The following is a 16,054-nucleotide window of genomic DNA, read 5'->3' on the forward strand; positions in this document are numbered from 1 at the left end:
GAAGCTTCCTTTGGGTATGACCACAAACTCGAGGAGCTTAGGCCTCCCAAACACGCGGCATATACCATTGTGAGACCAAAGCTCGCACATATCCTCACTCGTCGATGAGCGCAATTCTGCCTCTGCAGCCCCGCGTGGCTCTTGCGCACGACCGATAACCGACTTTGAGCCATTGCTTGCCGTGGAGACGGATAACAGAAACTATGGCCGTGATGATGCCTATTGGAGCCATGCCGAAGATGATGCAATCAAGGCCGCTGTTGCTCTCGCTGAGATACTGTTTCGTGACTTGTTCACCAAAGAGAGCGATAATAGGAGCAAGGTCGGTTGCAAAGTTGTCGGTGAAGTCGGACCAGTCCTCAGCATTCGAAATCGGGGCGGCCCCGGCAATGCCAAAAAGGGACCCCAGGAGTATAACCAAGGTTAGCACCATGCTAGCGGTGTGGGACAATAGAATGATGAATTGAGAAAGACGCTTAGCAAAGATGATGGAGAGAGGCTCCAAGTTTCGGTTGTATGGAGCACATCAGCAAGCCTTTTGGCATGTTCCAGCAGACGACGAGGCTCGGAGAGCGCGCCCAATGAGGCTATGTAATGCAGAGGAATATCTTTGCTGGCAAAAAGACATTGGAGTGCTGCGCAAGGCTGAAGAGATAAGGTAGTTTCAGCGTGGCTTCGGGCATTGCAGATCATAGGAGCTATTAGCGCAGCATTGCTGCCCGAATTTCCTCAGACAGCAGATATTTCCAATCACGGTCCTAAACATAGCCACCCATGGTGTCGGAGGTGTTAGATGAACCCCAACGGCTGACGGAGGTGGAGGACAGATATGATTAATGCGTGAGATACTTCGTACCTACACAGCGAGCAATCGACTCGGAGGGTGGACGAGGCTGCGATTCGAAAACTCCCTACCTATGTTCAGAAGCAAGGGGAACCTGGAAGCAGGTCATTGGCTCATTGACTCAAACCACTCATAATTATAACTCGATTCAACCTTGACGTATTTTGACGAGCATAGAATCACGCTTTGCTTGAATATACTTGCTCTGAGTTCATCACGGGACCCCGGGATAATCTGCCTTGAATTGCTCCTAAATACTACCATCAGATGTCTTCCCGGAGCTTGTCCTGGTCTCGATGCCTCCGGATTGGCATTTCGGCCATGGCACTGGGTTAGGGGCAATTCAGTCTTGTTCATATCACCATTTATCTATTGTCTAGATTCCATCATATCCGTGCTTGTGGACAACATGGACGAGCTTTTCGGACACTCATGTCATAATAAGTCAGGTTGATCCATCGAGACTCAGGCGTCAAATGTTCTTTGAACAGGAGTACTTAACTTATTAACTTCTTGAGAGTTTAACACAGTATTGAGCTTGTCTGGAGTAAGTACCTCCTAGGATTAGAAGACCCTATTGTGAAATAGTACATGTCTACCTATGGTTCCTACCTACCGAGGTGCTGCAAAGCCCTGCATTTCTGGACTCAACGGCGAGCTAGACTTGAACATGTTGCTTCCCAGCGATCATCTTGAACGCCAAGAAACACCGAGACGACGCGGCGTGCTATACAAACTTGGTATTGTACCTCAGGCATACGCGTGGCCGGAGGATGTCAGTTGCAGATTCATGACAACACATCGCTCAAAGCCTGTTAATATCTGGAAGATGTGGGCTGGAAACTGGTGCCTCTCTGTCCCGGCACGTGCATCCGTTAGGATGGTGTGAACAGGTCAGGTACCTTACATAGCCGTTAATATAGGTTGGGCTTGGCGCACTCAATCCCCGAGCGTGCTCCTGACGCGTCCTGACAACCTCAATTAACTGCCCCCCTTTCTGAGTTACAAACCAGATCCGGTCTTAGTTACCAACGCCATCCTTAGTATTGCTCTTTCGAATAATCTCAAGGTCTATGAACAAGCTTCTTTTCTCTTTCAAAACATCCCGTCCTGACAACCTCTCCCCAGCAGCGGCTTCAAAAGAGGCTGGAGATACCCCTCGCCTAACGGAGAATGACGTTACACTTGCCAAGGCGGACGCGGAGCACCAAGACCTCTGGCGCTGATCCCTACCCCTCTCATGATGGCTTCTGGAATCCCTTGCTGTCCTGGTACAGCGACTACGATCGCTGTCAGGCCTTCTCCATCCACAGCCTAAACGGCATCTTCAACGGCAGGCTTGGACAGAAAGGTTGACGGCGCTCCCGCCTCGCCATGCTTCGCTTAGTGGGCACTACCCTGGGGGTTCGTTCAGGCTGTTGCGGCTAAAATCTCAACCCCACCGGCGACGAGCAGCGAAGTTGCATTTTACCTCGAGCTTCGCACCGGGGAACATCTCCTTCTCTCTTTGTCCCGGTCTTGTCCCACCGGCAAGGACCTCGGAATGTCGGGCCTTTACCAGGCCATGCCTTGGTATCCAATGCGACTGGCGCGCATATCGGACTTGGCCGTCACGCAGCGGTTGCTCAGCTAGGTAAACGGAATACTGGTGCATAGCTTCCGGAGACTTTTCAGTAACCCAAGAGTTTACCTAGGTAAAGAAGAGCGATGGAAGCTCGCATCGTCAGCAACCTCGTGCGTACGTACCCACCAACTTGTCCGGTACCAAGCAACCGGTTCCACGATCAGTCCATGATGCAATCCAGGGCACCATTTTTAGGCTTCGGCCAGGGACGAGAATCGGGAACTCCTCCGCGCAGTGGGTTCAAGCGAGAAAGTGAGAGGCAGGGAGAAGACATGGGGATATAAACCCGTTGCATTCCCCCCGCCTTTCGAGAGTTCCCACCTTCAGAGAGTCGAGTTTGGCACGTCAACTCCAGCAATGAAGTTCGTCAGCTCGCTCCTCGTCGCGGCGGTGGCCTTCACCGCCGAGGTCGCCGCCCAGGCCAAGAACCCTGAGGGCCCTCCGAACCTCCCCAAGAACTACAAGAGCATTGATCTCAAGATCGATCTCAAGAACGGAGTCCGGAACAAGACCTCGCCGCTGCTTCATGGCTTGTTCTTCGAGGACATCAACCACTCTGGTGATGGCGGCATCTATGCCGAGCTGATCCGGAACCGTGCCTTCCAGGGTGAGTCCCAGTGTTGAGGAAAAGATGGCTAGCAGCGTTGCTAACAATTGCAGGTTCTGATGATGTGACCGGCGGAACCAGGGACCTCGTTGGCTACAGGCCCATTGGAAAGGGTGTCAAGCTCGAGCTGGACATTACTGAGCCGCTCTCTGATGCCCTGAGGTACTCGCTGAAGGTTACCATCCCGGCCAATGCTACTGGCGAAGTCGGTTTCCTCAACGAGGGCTGGTGGGGTATCAATGTTCAACCGTAAGGACCTATCTCCCCTGACTCCTGGGAGTCAATTGACGAGGGATGACCGTCTAACAAGTCCTCAGATACACCTACAACGCCTCGGTCTACTTCAAGCCGCACATGCCCACCTTCAAGCGGGACTCCAGCATCACCGGCCTGACCTTCTCCCTCCGCTCCAACCTCACCGACGACATCTGGGTCTCCAAGTTCGTCCCCTTCCCGGAGAACATCAGCGCCTACCGTTACACCCACCTCACGACGACTCTCACCCCGCCCAAAGCCGCTCCGAACAGCAACAACACCTTCGCCGTGACCTGGAACGGCACTGAGGCCGCCGGCCAGACCTTCTTCTTCAACCTGATCTCTCTGTTCCCGCCGACCTACAAGAACCGCCCGAACGGTCTCCGCAAGGACCTCGCGGAGGCTCTTGAGGGCATCAAGCCCAAGTTCCTCCGTTTCCCGGGCGGTAACAACCTTGAGGGTCTCAGCCCTGCCACCCGCTGGGACTGGAAGAAGACCATCGGCCCCCTCACCGAGCGTCCGGGCCGTCCCGGCAACTGGGGCTACTACAACACCGATGGCTTGGGCTACCTCGAGTACCTGCTCTGGTGCGAGGACATGGGCATTGAGCCGCTCCTGACCGTGTACGCCGGCTACTCCCTCGACGCCTCCGGTGTCCACCCCGCGCACACCGTCCCGCCTGAGGAGCTCGACTACTTCATCCAGGATGCCATCGACCAGCTCGAGTACGCCATGGGCGACGTCACCACCAAGTGGGGTGCTCTCCGCGCCCAGCACGGCCACCCCGAGCCGTTCAGCATCAAGTACGTCGAGATCGGCAACGAGGACTGGTTCTCCGACAGCTACGCCTGGCGCTTCCCGCGCTTCCTCGAGGCGCTCAAGAAGGCCTACCCCGACATCACCTACATCTCGTCCCAGGCCGTCGAGGAGAACCCGACCAAGCAAAACATCACCATCCCGCCGGGCAACATGTGGGATCTGCACCACTACCAGACCCCGCAGTTCTACAAGGACAACTTCAACTACTTCGACAACTGGCAGGAGATCAATGGCTACCCCAACGTCACCATCTTCGTCGGCGAGTACTCAGTCCTCTCTCGCGACCGCCCCGGCGGCGTCGACTGGGTCAACGGCGAGGGCCGCTTCGCCTACCCGCCCGTGCTCGCCGCCATCGGCGAGGCCATCTTCGCCCTCGCCATGGAGCGTAACCCGCACGTGGTCAAGCTGTCGTCGTACGCGCCGCTCTTCCAGAACTGGAACGCGTACCAGTGGACGCCCAACTTCATCGCCTTCTCGGCCAACCCTAAGGACCTGGTCCTGTCCACGTCGTACTACCAGCAGAAGCTCTTCTCGGAGTACTACGGCGCCGAGACGCTGACCGTCGTCAACAAGAACGGCGACTTCAACCCGCTCTGGTGGGGCGCCACCATCAGCGAGGACCAATCGCGTATTTTCCTCAAGATCGTCAACAGCGAGAAGGACAAGAAGACGGTCAAGCTCGAGCTCGACAAGCCCATCAAGTCGGCCAACGCCACGGTGCTCCGCCACGACGATCCGTATGCGTTCAACTTCATCGGCAACTCGACCATCGTGCCCAAGCCGCAGAAGGTGGACAAGCCCAAGGGCAAGAAGGTCGAGTTTGTCGTCCAGGGGTGGAGCGTGAATGTTTTGGAGTTGAGGGTGTAAAGGGATAGGGTCACTTAGTGTATCTAGCTAGGTTGGTACCTGTTAGTTGTAGGTGATGTAATATTATTTGTGGCTTGAGCAACAAAACTTATATGAGACCAATGTTTCCTGTATCAAACGCGGAATATTGATCAACTTGATTGAAGTCGTCGGCGTCTGTTTTGGACTTGATGGTGGAGGCCAAAGACCGTAGTGGCTTTTCAAGATTGGGTCCTCAGCCCTCCAGTGTTCCCAGAGATCTGGGTTTGGAGAAGTAACCCCACTGAGTTGACTTACGGAGCATATATGGGGGCTTTCTGGATCATTCAATGAGTCTTCTGATTCCGGTCAGATTTCAAGGACATAGTCTACAGGTAGTATATACAACGGGGAGGCTTCGACCCTCTTTGGCAATTAAACGTTCAAGGGTCAAAGAAGTCACTTCGCGAAGAACGACAAGCTTTTGAGGGAACAGCACCCCATTGAGCAAAGAGATTGATGTAGTTAATGACTCAAGTCGTAATTAAAGCAGATGATACACGAGAGCAGACATATTTCCTCTGGTGATCAAGATATTTGATGGGGTCTTCTGTCGCAGAAGTCAAGTTCGTTCATGTAAACACGAAGTTGTCGAAGGCACACAAGAACCTGAGAGGAACCCACAAAGCCAAGGGCTCCACATGTTGTCGCATGTTTTCCGGTCAAGTGGCATGGCATATGGCTCAACAAAGGTGACATCGCTGTTACAAATGACACAGAGATGGCATCGCGAAAAAGACAGAATTGCCAGAGGAGCAGAGAATGGCATTCATCTAACAGCTACGTAACAATAATACCAAATCCGCTTCCTCGCCAATGTTCGAAGCCTTCCCAACATTCATTAGATCCCATCAGGATAGATAGCTCAGTTTCCTTGGTAGATAGGTGTGTAGCTCAGTAAAACAGACTAGAGCGAAAGATATTCACAAGAAGAAGAGTCAGAGGCCGCTATGCACCCGTCCACCCGCCCCACCGCACCAAAAGACCCGACATGAACCAAATAACTCAAGTCAACAAAAAGGCTATGACCAACAATCCGATCCCACCCGTGTTCGTCCCTGTCATCCCAACAACGCCGCAACTCCCTGAACCAGTCCGCATCTTTGGCGAAGTATCTTCTCATTCAAGAGATCAGATAAGACATAATTTCTGAAAGCGGTGCCAGATACTTCAAACAGTAAAGCAAAAACGCAGTACATCATCCAGTCAAGCACTCAGGCAGCGAAGCAAGCCTGGTGTTGCTGGAACTGCTGGAACTGTTCTTGGAAGTGGGCGGCGCGTTGGTGGGGGTTCATGTCGTGAGGGATTTGGGACTGCACAGGCGCGGGTGGTTGCTCGGGGTGAGCGCGCGTCTGGGCAAGCTGGGCAAGCTTTGCCGGGTTGTTGGCCAAGTCGTTGAGGTAGTCCTGGAACTGGGGTGCCATGAGCAACTCCCGGGTAAGGGCGCTCAGGCGGGCGTTCTCATCCTCGAGGGCGCGGTTCTTGGCCTTGAGCAGGGCGTTCTCGTTGTGCTTGTCGCTCAGCTCATTCTCCAGCCAGCTGATGTATTCTGCGAAGACAGTCAGTAATGGAACCAACGACGAAGCCGAACAGAAGGACAAAACTTACCCTTTCTCCTGGAACGGAAAGCACGGGCAGACACCTTGTTCCGCAGCTGGCGGCGCTCCCGGCTATCAAGCTTCTTGGCCTCCTCGCTAGCAAGGAACTTCTCATCCGGATCCATCTCCTCCTCAGTCTTTTGCTTCTTGGGGAAGTTGAGGGTCGGTGAGATCTTGACCGGGGCGGGGGCGACAGGTTCGGCGCGTATCGCGTTCATAATCTGCTGGACGCTCTGCTGAGCGATCGAGTCGCTCGTCTGCGGTGTCCTGGGCTTCTGGACTTGCTTGGCCGCCTGCTGGGCCATCGCCCGTTGCCTCTCAAGCTGTTGCCTCTGTTGTTGGGCGCGGGCAAGGGCGGCTTGCTGGTGCATGCCTGGCCATGGCCTGACGAAGGTGCTCCCCGTGGATGTCGTTGTCGTGGACGGCAAGGGCGAAGTGAGAGACTCGCCGTTCTGGCCGTTAATGACATTGGGGTTGATGGTCGAGTTAAGATAGCTGGTCTGGAAGTCCATGTCCAGTCCCGTCGTCTCGAGAGGGGTGTTGAAGTCAAAGACATCGTCGAGGCTCGTTTGGTTGAGATAGTCCTGATAGAAGTTGTGGGGCGCCGCCATGGCCATGGCCGTGTGAAGAGCACCGGGGACGAAAGGAGTCTGTTGCTTGTACAGATTGTACTGGTGGCTCGGGCCAGAAAAGACCTCGCCAGACCCCGATGATTCGGACTTCAGTGTCGGCGCAGGTGACATGTTGGATGAAGTCGGAGGCGATAGCGTTGATGTGAAGACATCGTTCCCCGCGTTGGTGGCGTTATTGGCATTGGCGGCAGCGGACCCGTTCGCGTTCTCGAACTCGATCTGGGAAAAGTCGACGAACTCGCCGAGGGCGTCGTAACCCCCTGGTTGTGAGCTGGCCATGTCGGCGATGGAATCTGGATGAGGAGGTGTTGCTTGTTTGCCTGTGTTGCTGTCGCCGCTGCTTCACTCAGTGAGCAACGACGAGTCTGAAGACGTAATGTGGATGTTTGATCGGAAGGTTGGGAAGGCAGCAAAGGCAGAAAGAAAGGCAGAAAGCAGGAAAAGGTGTAAAAAGAGGCGGATGCCACAGAGTTGGCGGGGGTGTGGGTTATGAGAGAGGTTCGGTGATGGACACAGGGAAGAGGGAACGAGAAAGGGAACGGTGGCAGGAGAGCAGAGGTGCAGCAGCAGGCAGGGGTTCCCACTTCCTTTTGGGGGGAGGCCGCGTCAGCACTGCGAGAAGCCACCCGTGAGCCAATTCGAGACGAGCGGCCCCACAAAAACCCATGCTCCATCGGGCCAATCAGAACCCGTCCCTGTGGAAATAGCCTGTTGGACCTGCCCCAAGCAGCTCCGAGCCTCCGAGAGGCTGCTGCTGCCTCACTGACGGAACAGTGAGTTGCACCTGTTCCGATCTGGGCATGCTTCTGTTGCACCAACGTCCCTCCCGGATTACGAAAGCACATCCAGCGGAAGTCCCTCAGCTCAGACACAACAACCTGGAAACTCAAGTCGAGCGAGATGAAAACAAACTCTCCCAGGGCAAGCCACGCCAACAAATTCCAGGAACCAGACTTCATCTCCCAATCCAGAATCGAACCCGAAGTTTGGAATCCACACCAGCCCCAGCCGTGGCTCTCAAGGATAGGACACTGTTGGCTCACAACCACGCCTTGTGCTGCACTGCCTCATCCGGGCGCCGAGAGGCGGGGTGACAAAAGGAAACGAAACCCAGCACCACCCATGGCCGGGTCTGCAATGCGCCAGCCGCTCACAGTCGCCAACCAGACCGTCGCCGGACAGAGGATGACGACAGCTTCTGCAGAGCTGGGCTGGCAGATTGCCTCTTTGGGCAGTTGCTCAGTTCCCGCCATGATGCGTGGGAAAAGTGTGCAGATTGAGCCACACATCAGGGGACGGAGACCAAATGGATGCTTGCAAAAGTGACAGGCTGGCGGATGAGAGTAGTGTAAGTTACTTGATATTTCCGACTTCCATTGTCAACACGGATGCCCAATTCAACACAACCAACAGTTCTCATACTCATGGAAACCGAAATCACAGGAATTCCGTCTCATTCGGGGAGGCGTTGCTTGGCCAAGAAACTGACGGCTGGCGCAGGCTGGGGAGTTGAGCCAAGGGTGCACACAGACGGGCTCGGCGACAAACGAGTTCCGTCAGACAAAAGCAACGGGCATCGGCGGATCGGTGTCGGCATTCCGCCGCCCCGGCTTTCGTTCCGCCCTGTGTCCCCACAAGGCTTTGGACCTCTGACCAAGTCGTGCGAACTGCTCCCGTAACTCCGAGCGAGGATCGGCCCGCTAGCCTTGGAAAGCTCGCAGATCGACATTTCGCTGTGTTCGAAGGACGTCGCCAGTCATGGAAGCCTCGAAGGGAATGTGCAATCGAGATACCCCGCTGAAACGACATACACTCTTGCCCGACTGTTCTTCACGGTAGACAACCGCTATTACTACTCACCACCCAACGCATAAGCGCCGCTCCAATCCTGCCGCAACCCGACAACGTTTCACAAGCTCCGCCGGCCGTTTATCCCCATCTAACGACTGCGGACCCACTGGGTTTCGGTGACTTCAAACAACGCAACATGGATCGATCCTGGCGCGTGGGATCTCAGGGCGGCTCTCCTCTGTGAGGCTTGACTCCAGTAGTGTAAACACAAGCAAGGTTGGCAGATGAACTGGGCCACGTAAGTTCGCAAGCTGGGAGCTCGACTACCACCAAAGCTCGGCCACACTGGGCTGTGCGATACGACGCCGTACTTCTATGCGATGGGCACCTTTCAGCTGGACCAGGACCTGATGTTATGAAAGCCTTGGGGTCGTCGTCATCACAACACTACCAGCCGGTGGCTGATGGATTTCTAGAATTCATGCCCATCCATCTCATTTCGGCCCTTGGGATTCGAGCCCGATCTCCAGTTTGGCTAGGTCCGCAAAAGCAACAGGTTTGTTTCACCACCTGTTTTGCACAACTCGAGATCGGTAGTCGCAGTGGAGAGGCCGGATGAGATGTCTTTCTTCGGACAGTTGTCCGGACCTGAGTCAGCAATGATAGGTTCAAGAATACGTCTATACACTGCGGAGTACGCCCATCTGATGGTTCCGTGTTTCCTTCCATCGTCTTCCCGGCTCAGCATCAAGCATGAGTGTGTAACAGCTGGTTATAATAGACATAAACAAGCACAGTAAGCGCCGGAGAGGGTTCCGTATGGTGGTTCTCCACACAACTCCGGAGTATCTGGAACCTCCTGTTAGGTCAGGCATGGTCTTGAAGCTCCGGCCCCCCTCTAACGGCCAGTCGAATCTTATGCCGCTTGTTTCCTCGCCAGGACCTGTTACAGACCGTCTCACCTCTTAGGCAGGGGACTGGCACAGATTCTGGATTTCCGCAAGATGGATCTCTGCTCGCCGCTGACAAAGCTCCCATCGCCGGTCGCACATGCCCTCGCCACATCTTCCACAGCTGCCTTGGCGTGGCGGATGCAGTGTGGCTGTGTAAGTGTGTACCTCGGTGTGGCGCTGGCAATCGGGCGCAAAGGAGAAATGACAGGATCCGATCTGCAAGATCAGCCAATTCGATTCCGGTTCCCAACCTTTCCATGGATGGCGAACCCCGATATCATTCATGGAATTTTGCTTGTGATGAGGTCGAAAGAAGATGGAATGGAGGTTAGATAGAAACAAGAGGAGAGGGTTAGGGTTCTGCGGCAAAACAGCCACCAGCCGAGCGGGAAGCGACGCCAAAAATGCAACAGCACAATCAAAGCAAGACACGCTCGCATCGTCCGCAACCCAACTCCCGTCCATCCATCCATCCATCCAGCCTCGCTTTACTTAGCCATCATTTTCCCGCCTTTTCCTCCCACACATCAACCATCTCCAAAGCATCTCCAGGTCTGCGGTTGCGAGAAAAACACCGGGTGAGGGTTGAGCCAATCACAAAAATAGAATAGTCCTGGCGGGGATTGAACCCGCGACCGTCGCATACCCATGACTCTCCGTTGTGGAGGGTATAAGAGCGAAATCTTAACCGCTAGACCACAGGACTATTTCCAAGAGTCTTGTTTGGGTGCTGGGTGGCAGATTTTGGGATTTTATGGGCCGACTTGGAAGCGTATTCTTGGCACAAAAGACAACAACACGGTTTTCATCACGAAATCGTCGAAAACTAAATTGTTTTGAAATGAAATGAGTTCCTGGACATACTGGCGAAAGAGGGAAACAGACTTTAAAATGGCTATGGGGTTTGCATGTGAAGGATGCATTTGTCTTAGAGCATCTCATGTGTTTGGACATGCCCAATGCAAACGTGAAGCAAACACACCGCACCGCACATAGCAAGAGAGGGCAGGAGTTCGAAACCAAGGTCCAAAGTACTACATTGGCATTTTGGTATTCGGTTCTGCTGATGTGTATGGGGAGGAGAGTAGAAGGAGGGAGGAGGGAGGAAATGCAAATAGTAACTGGAAAACGAACCTGCTGGGCACACGCCTGGCCCGGTGCATCTCCTCCACAAGCCTCGATCTTGGATCATCGTCCATCCACCTCTTCTTCTTCCTCCTCCTCTTACTCATACAGCAAGTCATCTCTCCTAATCCTAACCTTTTCCCCCTCTTACACTCATGTCCCATTCCTCCTCCTCCCACCGCTCTTACTCCTCTGAATGTGCGCCCTCATCCTCTTGCTCGTCTCGACCAAACTCCTCTTATTCTTCTGCCTCGCCTTGCCCAACGTCATCAAGAAGTTCTTCTTGCGCGCCTTCTCACGGTTGGTCGTGCTCTTGCCCTCGGCCTCCTTGCGGGCTTTCCGGATCGCCTGCGTCGACTTGTGCTCCTCGCGCGAGGGCTTGTTCTCCCGCGCCACGGCCAGCTTCTCCTCCTTGGTCATCTTCTTGCCCAACTGCGCAGGCAGCTCAATGTCCTCCGCCGTCACGCCGTCTTCGATGTGCTTCTCGATCAGCTCCTTCTTACGCTTGGCCGCCCGGCCGAGGAGTTTGTCCATCTGCGCTTCGCGGCGGAGCTCTTGGAGCTTGGCGAGATCGGCGGGGGTGAGGATGGTGGTGGTAGCGAGTTTGGAGATGCGGTCCGCTTCAGCTTGTTTGGCAGCAGCGTCGACGAGGTCTGGGGCTGACTCACCGTCTGAGTCGGAGTCGGAGTCGCCTGTACGCTGGCGCTTGGCAGCCGGCTCGTTTTCTTCGTCTGATGAGTGGTAAACATCGATCCACCCGTCGGAGGAATCGCTGTCTGTCGAGGAGGCAACTTCCCACTCATCTGAGTGCCAGGCGTCGGAGTCGTCCGAGTCGTCTGCCTTGTCGCCGTTCTCGCCATTCGCTGCTCGCTCTTCTTGCTTCTTCTTCTTCTGCTCTTCCTTGTACTTCTCCAGCAGCTCGATGCCCTCAATACCGCCTGCCTCCTCCTCGCCGAACCTGAGAGGTTTTACCTCACCAGCCCGGATGCTCATGGTTGCGAGCTTGCCGCGCTGCTTCTTCTGCAGCATCTCGGGGTACACCTCGCGGTAGAGAGACTGCAAGCCCTTGGCCGCCATGGCCACGCCCTTGTCCTTACTCTTCTGGTACATGACCAAATCCTGTAGCAGGGTCTCGGACATGCAAAGGGGCTGGCGGAGCGCCACTTCCCGGATGGCGTTGATACCAGCGGCAGCCACCTCGGCCGCGCATCCTTCTGAGACGAATTCGTTGGCGATCTTGACAACTAGCGGCTCAATGGCATCCGGGGGCACAAGGTTGTGTGTCGCCTGCGCCAGAGAAGCCAGGAAGGAGGTGACATTGAGCTGCTTTGGTGTCAAGTACTTGGTGAACCATGAGTAGAGGGAGAGGATGGTGAGCTTGTGCAAGCCGACGAGACGGGTCACGAGCTGCAAGATGAGGAGGCGATTCTCGAGAGTGAACTTGTTCTTGGTGTTTTGGAGGTGTTTCTGGAAAAGCTGCTCAGCGAACCCCTGAGGATCGTGGATGAGATGCAAGGCCGAGAAGTTCAACGGGTGAGGTGCATGCTTCTTCTTCTCGTGTCTGGGCAAAGTTAGTTAAGGACGGTTGGCGGATGGGTGAGGACTCAGCGTACTTCCTGAGCTTCTCAAGCGCCTTCTCGTACGCTTTTTGCCGCTTCTTGGTCTTTTTGTTGATCGTGCCCTGGTGCTGGACCTTCTTGAGGTCAATCTCCTCGTCGCTGGACTCGTCCTCCAGCTCCTCGCGTTCCTTATCACTGCCGAGGAAGAACCGGACGCCACCGACAACCACCTTCTCGTTCTCACTCAAGCAAGCCTCCTTCATGACATCGACCGGCCTCGCGTCGGTCCAGACCTGACGGCGCCAAAGCTCACGGGTGATGCGGGTGGCCCAAACGCCCTTGCTTGAGGTGCGGTCCGAGGTGACGAGGTTATGCAAGACGGTTTGGATGGTGCGGTTAAGTTTGTGGTTTGTCGCTTTTGCGTTGGACTCGCGCAGGTCACTGACGATCTTGGTGTAGAGGAGCGAGCGCAGAGACTTGCTCGGGGTGGAGACGAGAATAGGGAAAAGAGTCGTCAGCAGGCTGGCTGAATCAATGACGTCCTTGCGCCGCAGCAGCACCAAGCTGCCGACGACCTTCTCGCGGAGCTCCTTGTCCAGGGTCGCATGGTGCTGGTTCAGCAGCTGCTTGAGGTGGTCGGGGAACGGGGTGGTAATTTCCGGGTAGAGGTCGGCGACGTGGGCGACGAGGTCGACGAGGTCATGGAACTTCTTCACGTCCTCGGCGGAGGTGGTGGAAGGCGCCGACATAAAGATCTGGCGCTGGGCGTCGTAGGCCAGCCATTGGTCGTAGAATTCTTGAGCATAGGACCTGATCGCGTCATTGCATCAGCGCTTGAGGATCAACACGGAGCTGCATCTCTCATGAGCATCGTATCCATCGCCATGAAGCGACGAAGCCATGGAGGGTGTCGCGAATCATGCGCGCGGGTGCACCAACCTTGGATCTCTCCGGATCTTGTACTGGAGGTTGACCAGGTCGGCCTCGACCTTTTCGAGCGCGGCGACCTTCCTCTTCACCATTTTGTCGGCGCGGCGTGCATGTGTTGGTGGTACATCAGTTCCTGAGAGAATGAATCCAATTTTTTCCCACCCAAGCGCTGTCGTTATCGTTATCGGGACTTTTCAGTGGGTCCCGAGGTTGGAGAACAAATGAAACCCTAACCCTTAGTAGACCACTTCCACATGTCTTGTCTCATCGCCTACTTCGACTCTGCAACTACCATCCATCTGCACGGCCATGTTTGCATAAAATCTACATGGTGATCTGGGCGATCTGAATGCGTAGCTTGCTGCTATTAGTTTTACTTAAGAGTATTCGAGCTTTGAACTTCAACATCACAATATCTCGTGTTCTCCCAAGCTGATGAGTCTTGTCTCAACACACTCAGCTATGTCCAGCTCTGCCTATGTCTGGAGTATGACTCTGTAGACAGGGGATAGGCATCAGGACTACATCCTACCTCCCAGCCAGATTAGGGCACTGACTGGCTGACCACAGGAAGTCATATGCTGGTACTTACTGCCGAAAATCTGGCAGCCAGGAAGATGGGCATGTGTGTTTCCCGGTCTTCTACCCGTGTCCAGTGCTATGGTAGCAGTCCATGTATCTGGGGTCACATTTCTCTGCTTCTTATACGAGGAATTATTGACCAGCGGCCAGGCCACGCGTCGGATAGTCCCGAACTTAATTACTCCGTCTACAACTCTTCACGTCATTGGCTCCCCACTCCAGATGACGGTCCCGCCTCGAAGTTGTGCATGTCCCCGGGTAAGGCATCGGCAAGTTTGACAGAAGCTTGACTTGATCGCGCCATGGAAATCTTGACGACAAGGGGTCTTTTGGCTATAATCCAGGGTTACTATGATCATCGCTTTGCTCAGGGCCTTACACAGTAGCTATGTCGGGCACTTTGTCGAGTCACCTCTGCCTGCAGTCCGGCAATGGGGCACGGCCCTGATGGTTGAGAGATACTATCTTCCAAGTTATGTGAGGGGAGCCTCAGACTACGGCAAAAATTTGACCAGCTCAAGTCGACCAGTATGCTTATGGATCATTTTCACAACGATAACAACTACAGCTTACATTGTGTGGGCCTCTACCATGAAAGGAGGTCGACCTGAGGCTGTGGAGCTAATAGTCAAGTGCATGGATTGGATCGGGATTCATCAAGACCAACAACATCTCAATACTGGAGCGATGCGGCCCAATCGATCCACCACACCAGCTGTCACATGTCAGTCACCCAAGCTTCTGGCGCGGTGGACTTAGCAGAGATGCCCCTCTCCTGATGTACCAGCCCACCTGCTTCGGATGCACAACCACCGAATATCACACTTCCAGAAGGACAGACGGAGTCTGATATCTGGTGAACATCAAGGATACGCATTTTTCCCACATGGAAAGCCGCCAGATAGGTGGTTGGAGCAAGCCCACGCATTGCTTGGAGATCGTTTTCACATGAACGGAGTGCGTGAAGCTAGAGCTCCTACGTCCCGACATTCACAGCCGGCCACGGCTATGTATATATTGCGGTGACACGTACAGCCACTCGACATCCGGACGCTACTTCATAGCAAGTTGTCCGCCTCCACATTCTGCGGGCAACTGTCCGCCGAACGACGAAACAAGAAACGTAGGGAAACAAGAAATCTCCGAATGCTACTGCGCTACACATTCGCCGCCTCGTGATTGAGGGGAATGATGCACGGCGTTCCTGGCTTTGGCGCCGTAGATGTCCATCCCCATGGGGAAGGCTTGGGGTACATGCGTCGTGGAGGGACGGGGAAGAAGCCGTTGCGATGAGGGGTGCGTGCGTCCTGATGGCTATCTACTATACTCCGTAGGTTCGCTGCACACTAGTAGGACCTATGTAATGTTTGCGTAAACCTTCTCGAACCGGTAGCGAAACGGCACGGTTACATCACATCAGATCGGCGGCGCGTCGAGCTTCCAACGGTCGGGAGACTGTCCCACCGGATCGGATGCCGACTGTGAGTGCCGACGCGGGGGGCAGCGCCCGTGGTTCCCGTCGCTTGGTTTATTGTCATCGTAGGGCATTCCAGGGGTATAGCATGAACGAGATCCAAGTCCTGGATCATAGTGGTGGCCGGGGTCGCCTACGCGGGTGATCCGCTACCGGGGTAGTGCTCGTGTGATTTACCCGCCTTAGCCACACAACGGTCTCCGGACATGTCGTCCGAAACGGGTAGTTGATGTTGCAACCTCCGAAGCTTTGACGCCGGCCAACTTGCCGATTCTTGTTGCCATGGTGCCGGACCCCGGGAGGACGCTACGGAGGAGGTGGCTAGAATCGGGAGGACGTCAGCCGACTACATATATGATCAACCTCCAACCCCAGA

At 54.8% G+C, this 16,054-nt stretch overlaps 6 protein-coding genes and 1 non-coding gene across 7 annotated transcripts; 2 read left to right on the top strand and 5 right to left on the bottom strand.

Moving 5' to 3' along the window:
- Positions 1-94: 94 nt before the first annotated feature.
- VTJ04DRAFT_9332 (uncharacterized protein) lies at positions 95-433 on the bottom strand (the record flags this gene model as incomplete). Its single annotated transcript, XM_069367868.1, has 1 exon — positions 95-433. The coding sequence occupies one exon, from the start codon at positions 431-433 to the stop codon at positions 95-97; it is 339 nt and encodes a 112-aa protein (XP_069216153.1).
- A 2,392-nt stretch (positions 434-2,825) lies between these two features.
- VTJ04DRAFT_9333 (uncharacterized protein) lies at positions 2,826-5,016 on the top strand (the record flags this gene model as incomplete). Its single annotated transcript, XM_069367869.1, has 3 exons — positions 2,826-3,075; positions 3,129-3,324; positions 3,393-5,016. The coding sequence occupies 3 exons, from the start codon at positions 2,826-2,828 to the stop codon at positions 5,014-5,016; spliced, it is 2,070 nt and encodes a 689-aa protein (XP_069216154.1).
- A 739-nt stretch (positions 5,017-5,755) lies between these two features.
- On the top strand, positions 5,756-6,187 carry VTJ04DRAFT_9334 (uncharacterized protein; the record flags this gene model as incomplete). Its single annotated transcript, XM_069367870.1, has 2 exons — positions 5,756-5,919; positions 5,965-6,187. The coding sequence occupies 2 exons, from the start codon at positions 5,756-5,758 to the stop codon at positions 6,185-6,187; spliced, it is 387 nt and encodes a 128-aa protein (XP_069216155.1).
- Positions 6,188-6,248: 61 nt separating this feature from the next.
- VTJ04DRAFT_9335 (uncharacterized protein) lies at positions 6,249-7,543 on the bottom strand (the record flags this gene model as incomplete). Its single annotated transcript, XM_069367871.1, has 2 exons — positions 6,249-6,583; positions 6,643-7,543. 2 exons carry the CDS (start codon positions 7,541-7,543, stop codon positions 6,249-6,251), a joined length of 1,236 nt encoding a protein of 411 aa, XP_069216156.1.
- A 3,073-nt stretch (positions 7,544-10,616) lies between these two features.
- VTJ04DRAFT_t122 lies at positions 10,617-10,714 on the bottom strand. The gene has a single exon. It is a non-coding gene; the product is annotated as a tRNA-Ile (tRNA).
- Positions 10,693-11,252, bottom strand: VTJ04DRAFT_9336 (uncharacterized protein; the record flags this gene model as incomplete). Its single annotated transcript, XM_069367872.1, has 2 exons — positions 10,693-10,834; positions 11,143-11,252. The coding sequence occupies 2 exons, from the start codon at positions 11,250-11,252 to the stop codon at positions 10,693-10,695; spliced, it is 252 nt and encodes an 83-aa protein (XP_069216157.1).
- A 34-nt stretch (positions 11,253-11,286) lies between these two features.
- Positions 11,287-13,714, bottom strand: VTJ04DRAFT_9337 (uncharacterized protein; the record flags this gene model as incomplete). The annotated part of the gene is made up of 3 exons (XM_069367873.1): positions 11,287-12,694; positions 12,747-13,502; positions 13,632-13,714. 3 exons carry the CDS (start codon positions 13,712-13,714, stop codon positions 11,287-11,289), a joined length of 2,247 nt encoding a protein of 748 aa, XP_069216158.1.
- Positions 13,715-16,054: the final 2,340 nt, after the last annotated feature.

The sequence above is a fragment of the Mycothermus thermophilus genome, assembly GCF_041956435.1.
Source record: "Mycothermus thermophilus strain CBS 625.91 unplaced genomic scaffold VTJ04scaffold_6, whole genome shotgun sequence".
Lineage (NCBI taxonomy): Eukaryota > Fungi > Ascomycota > Sordariomycetes > Sordariales > Chaetomiaceae > Mycothermus > Mycothermus thermophilus.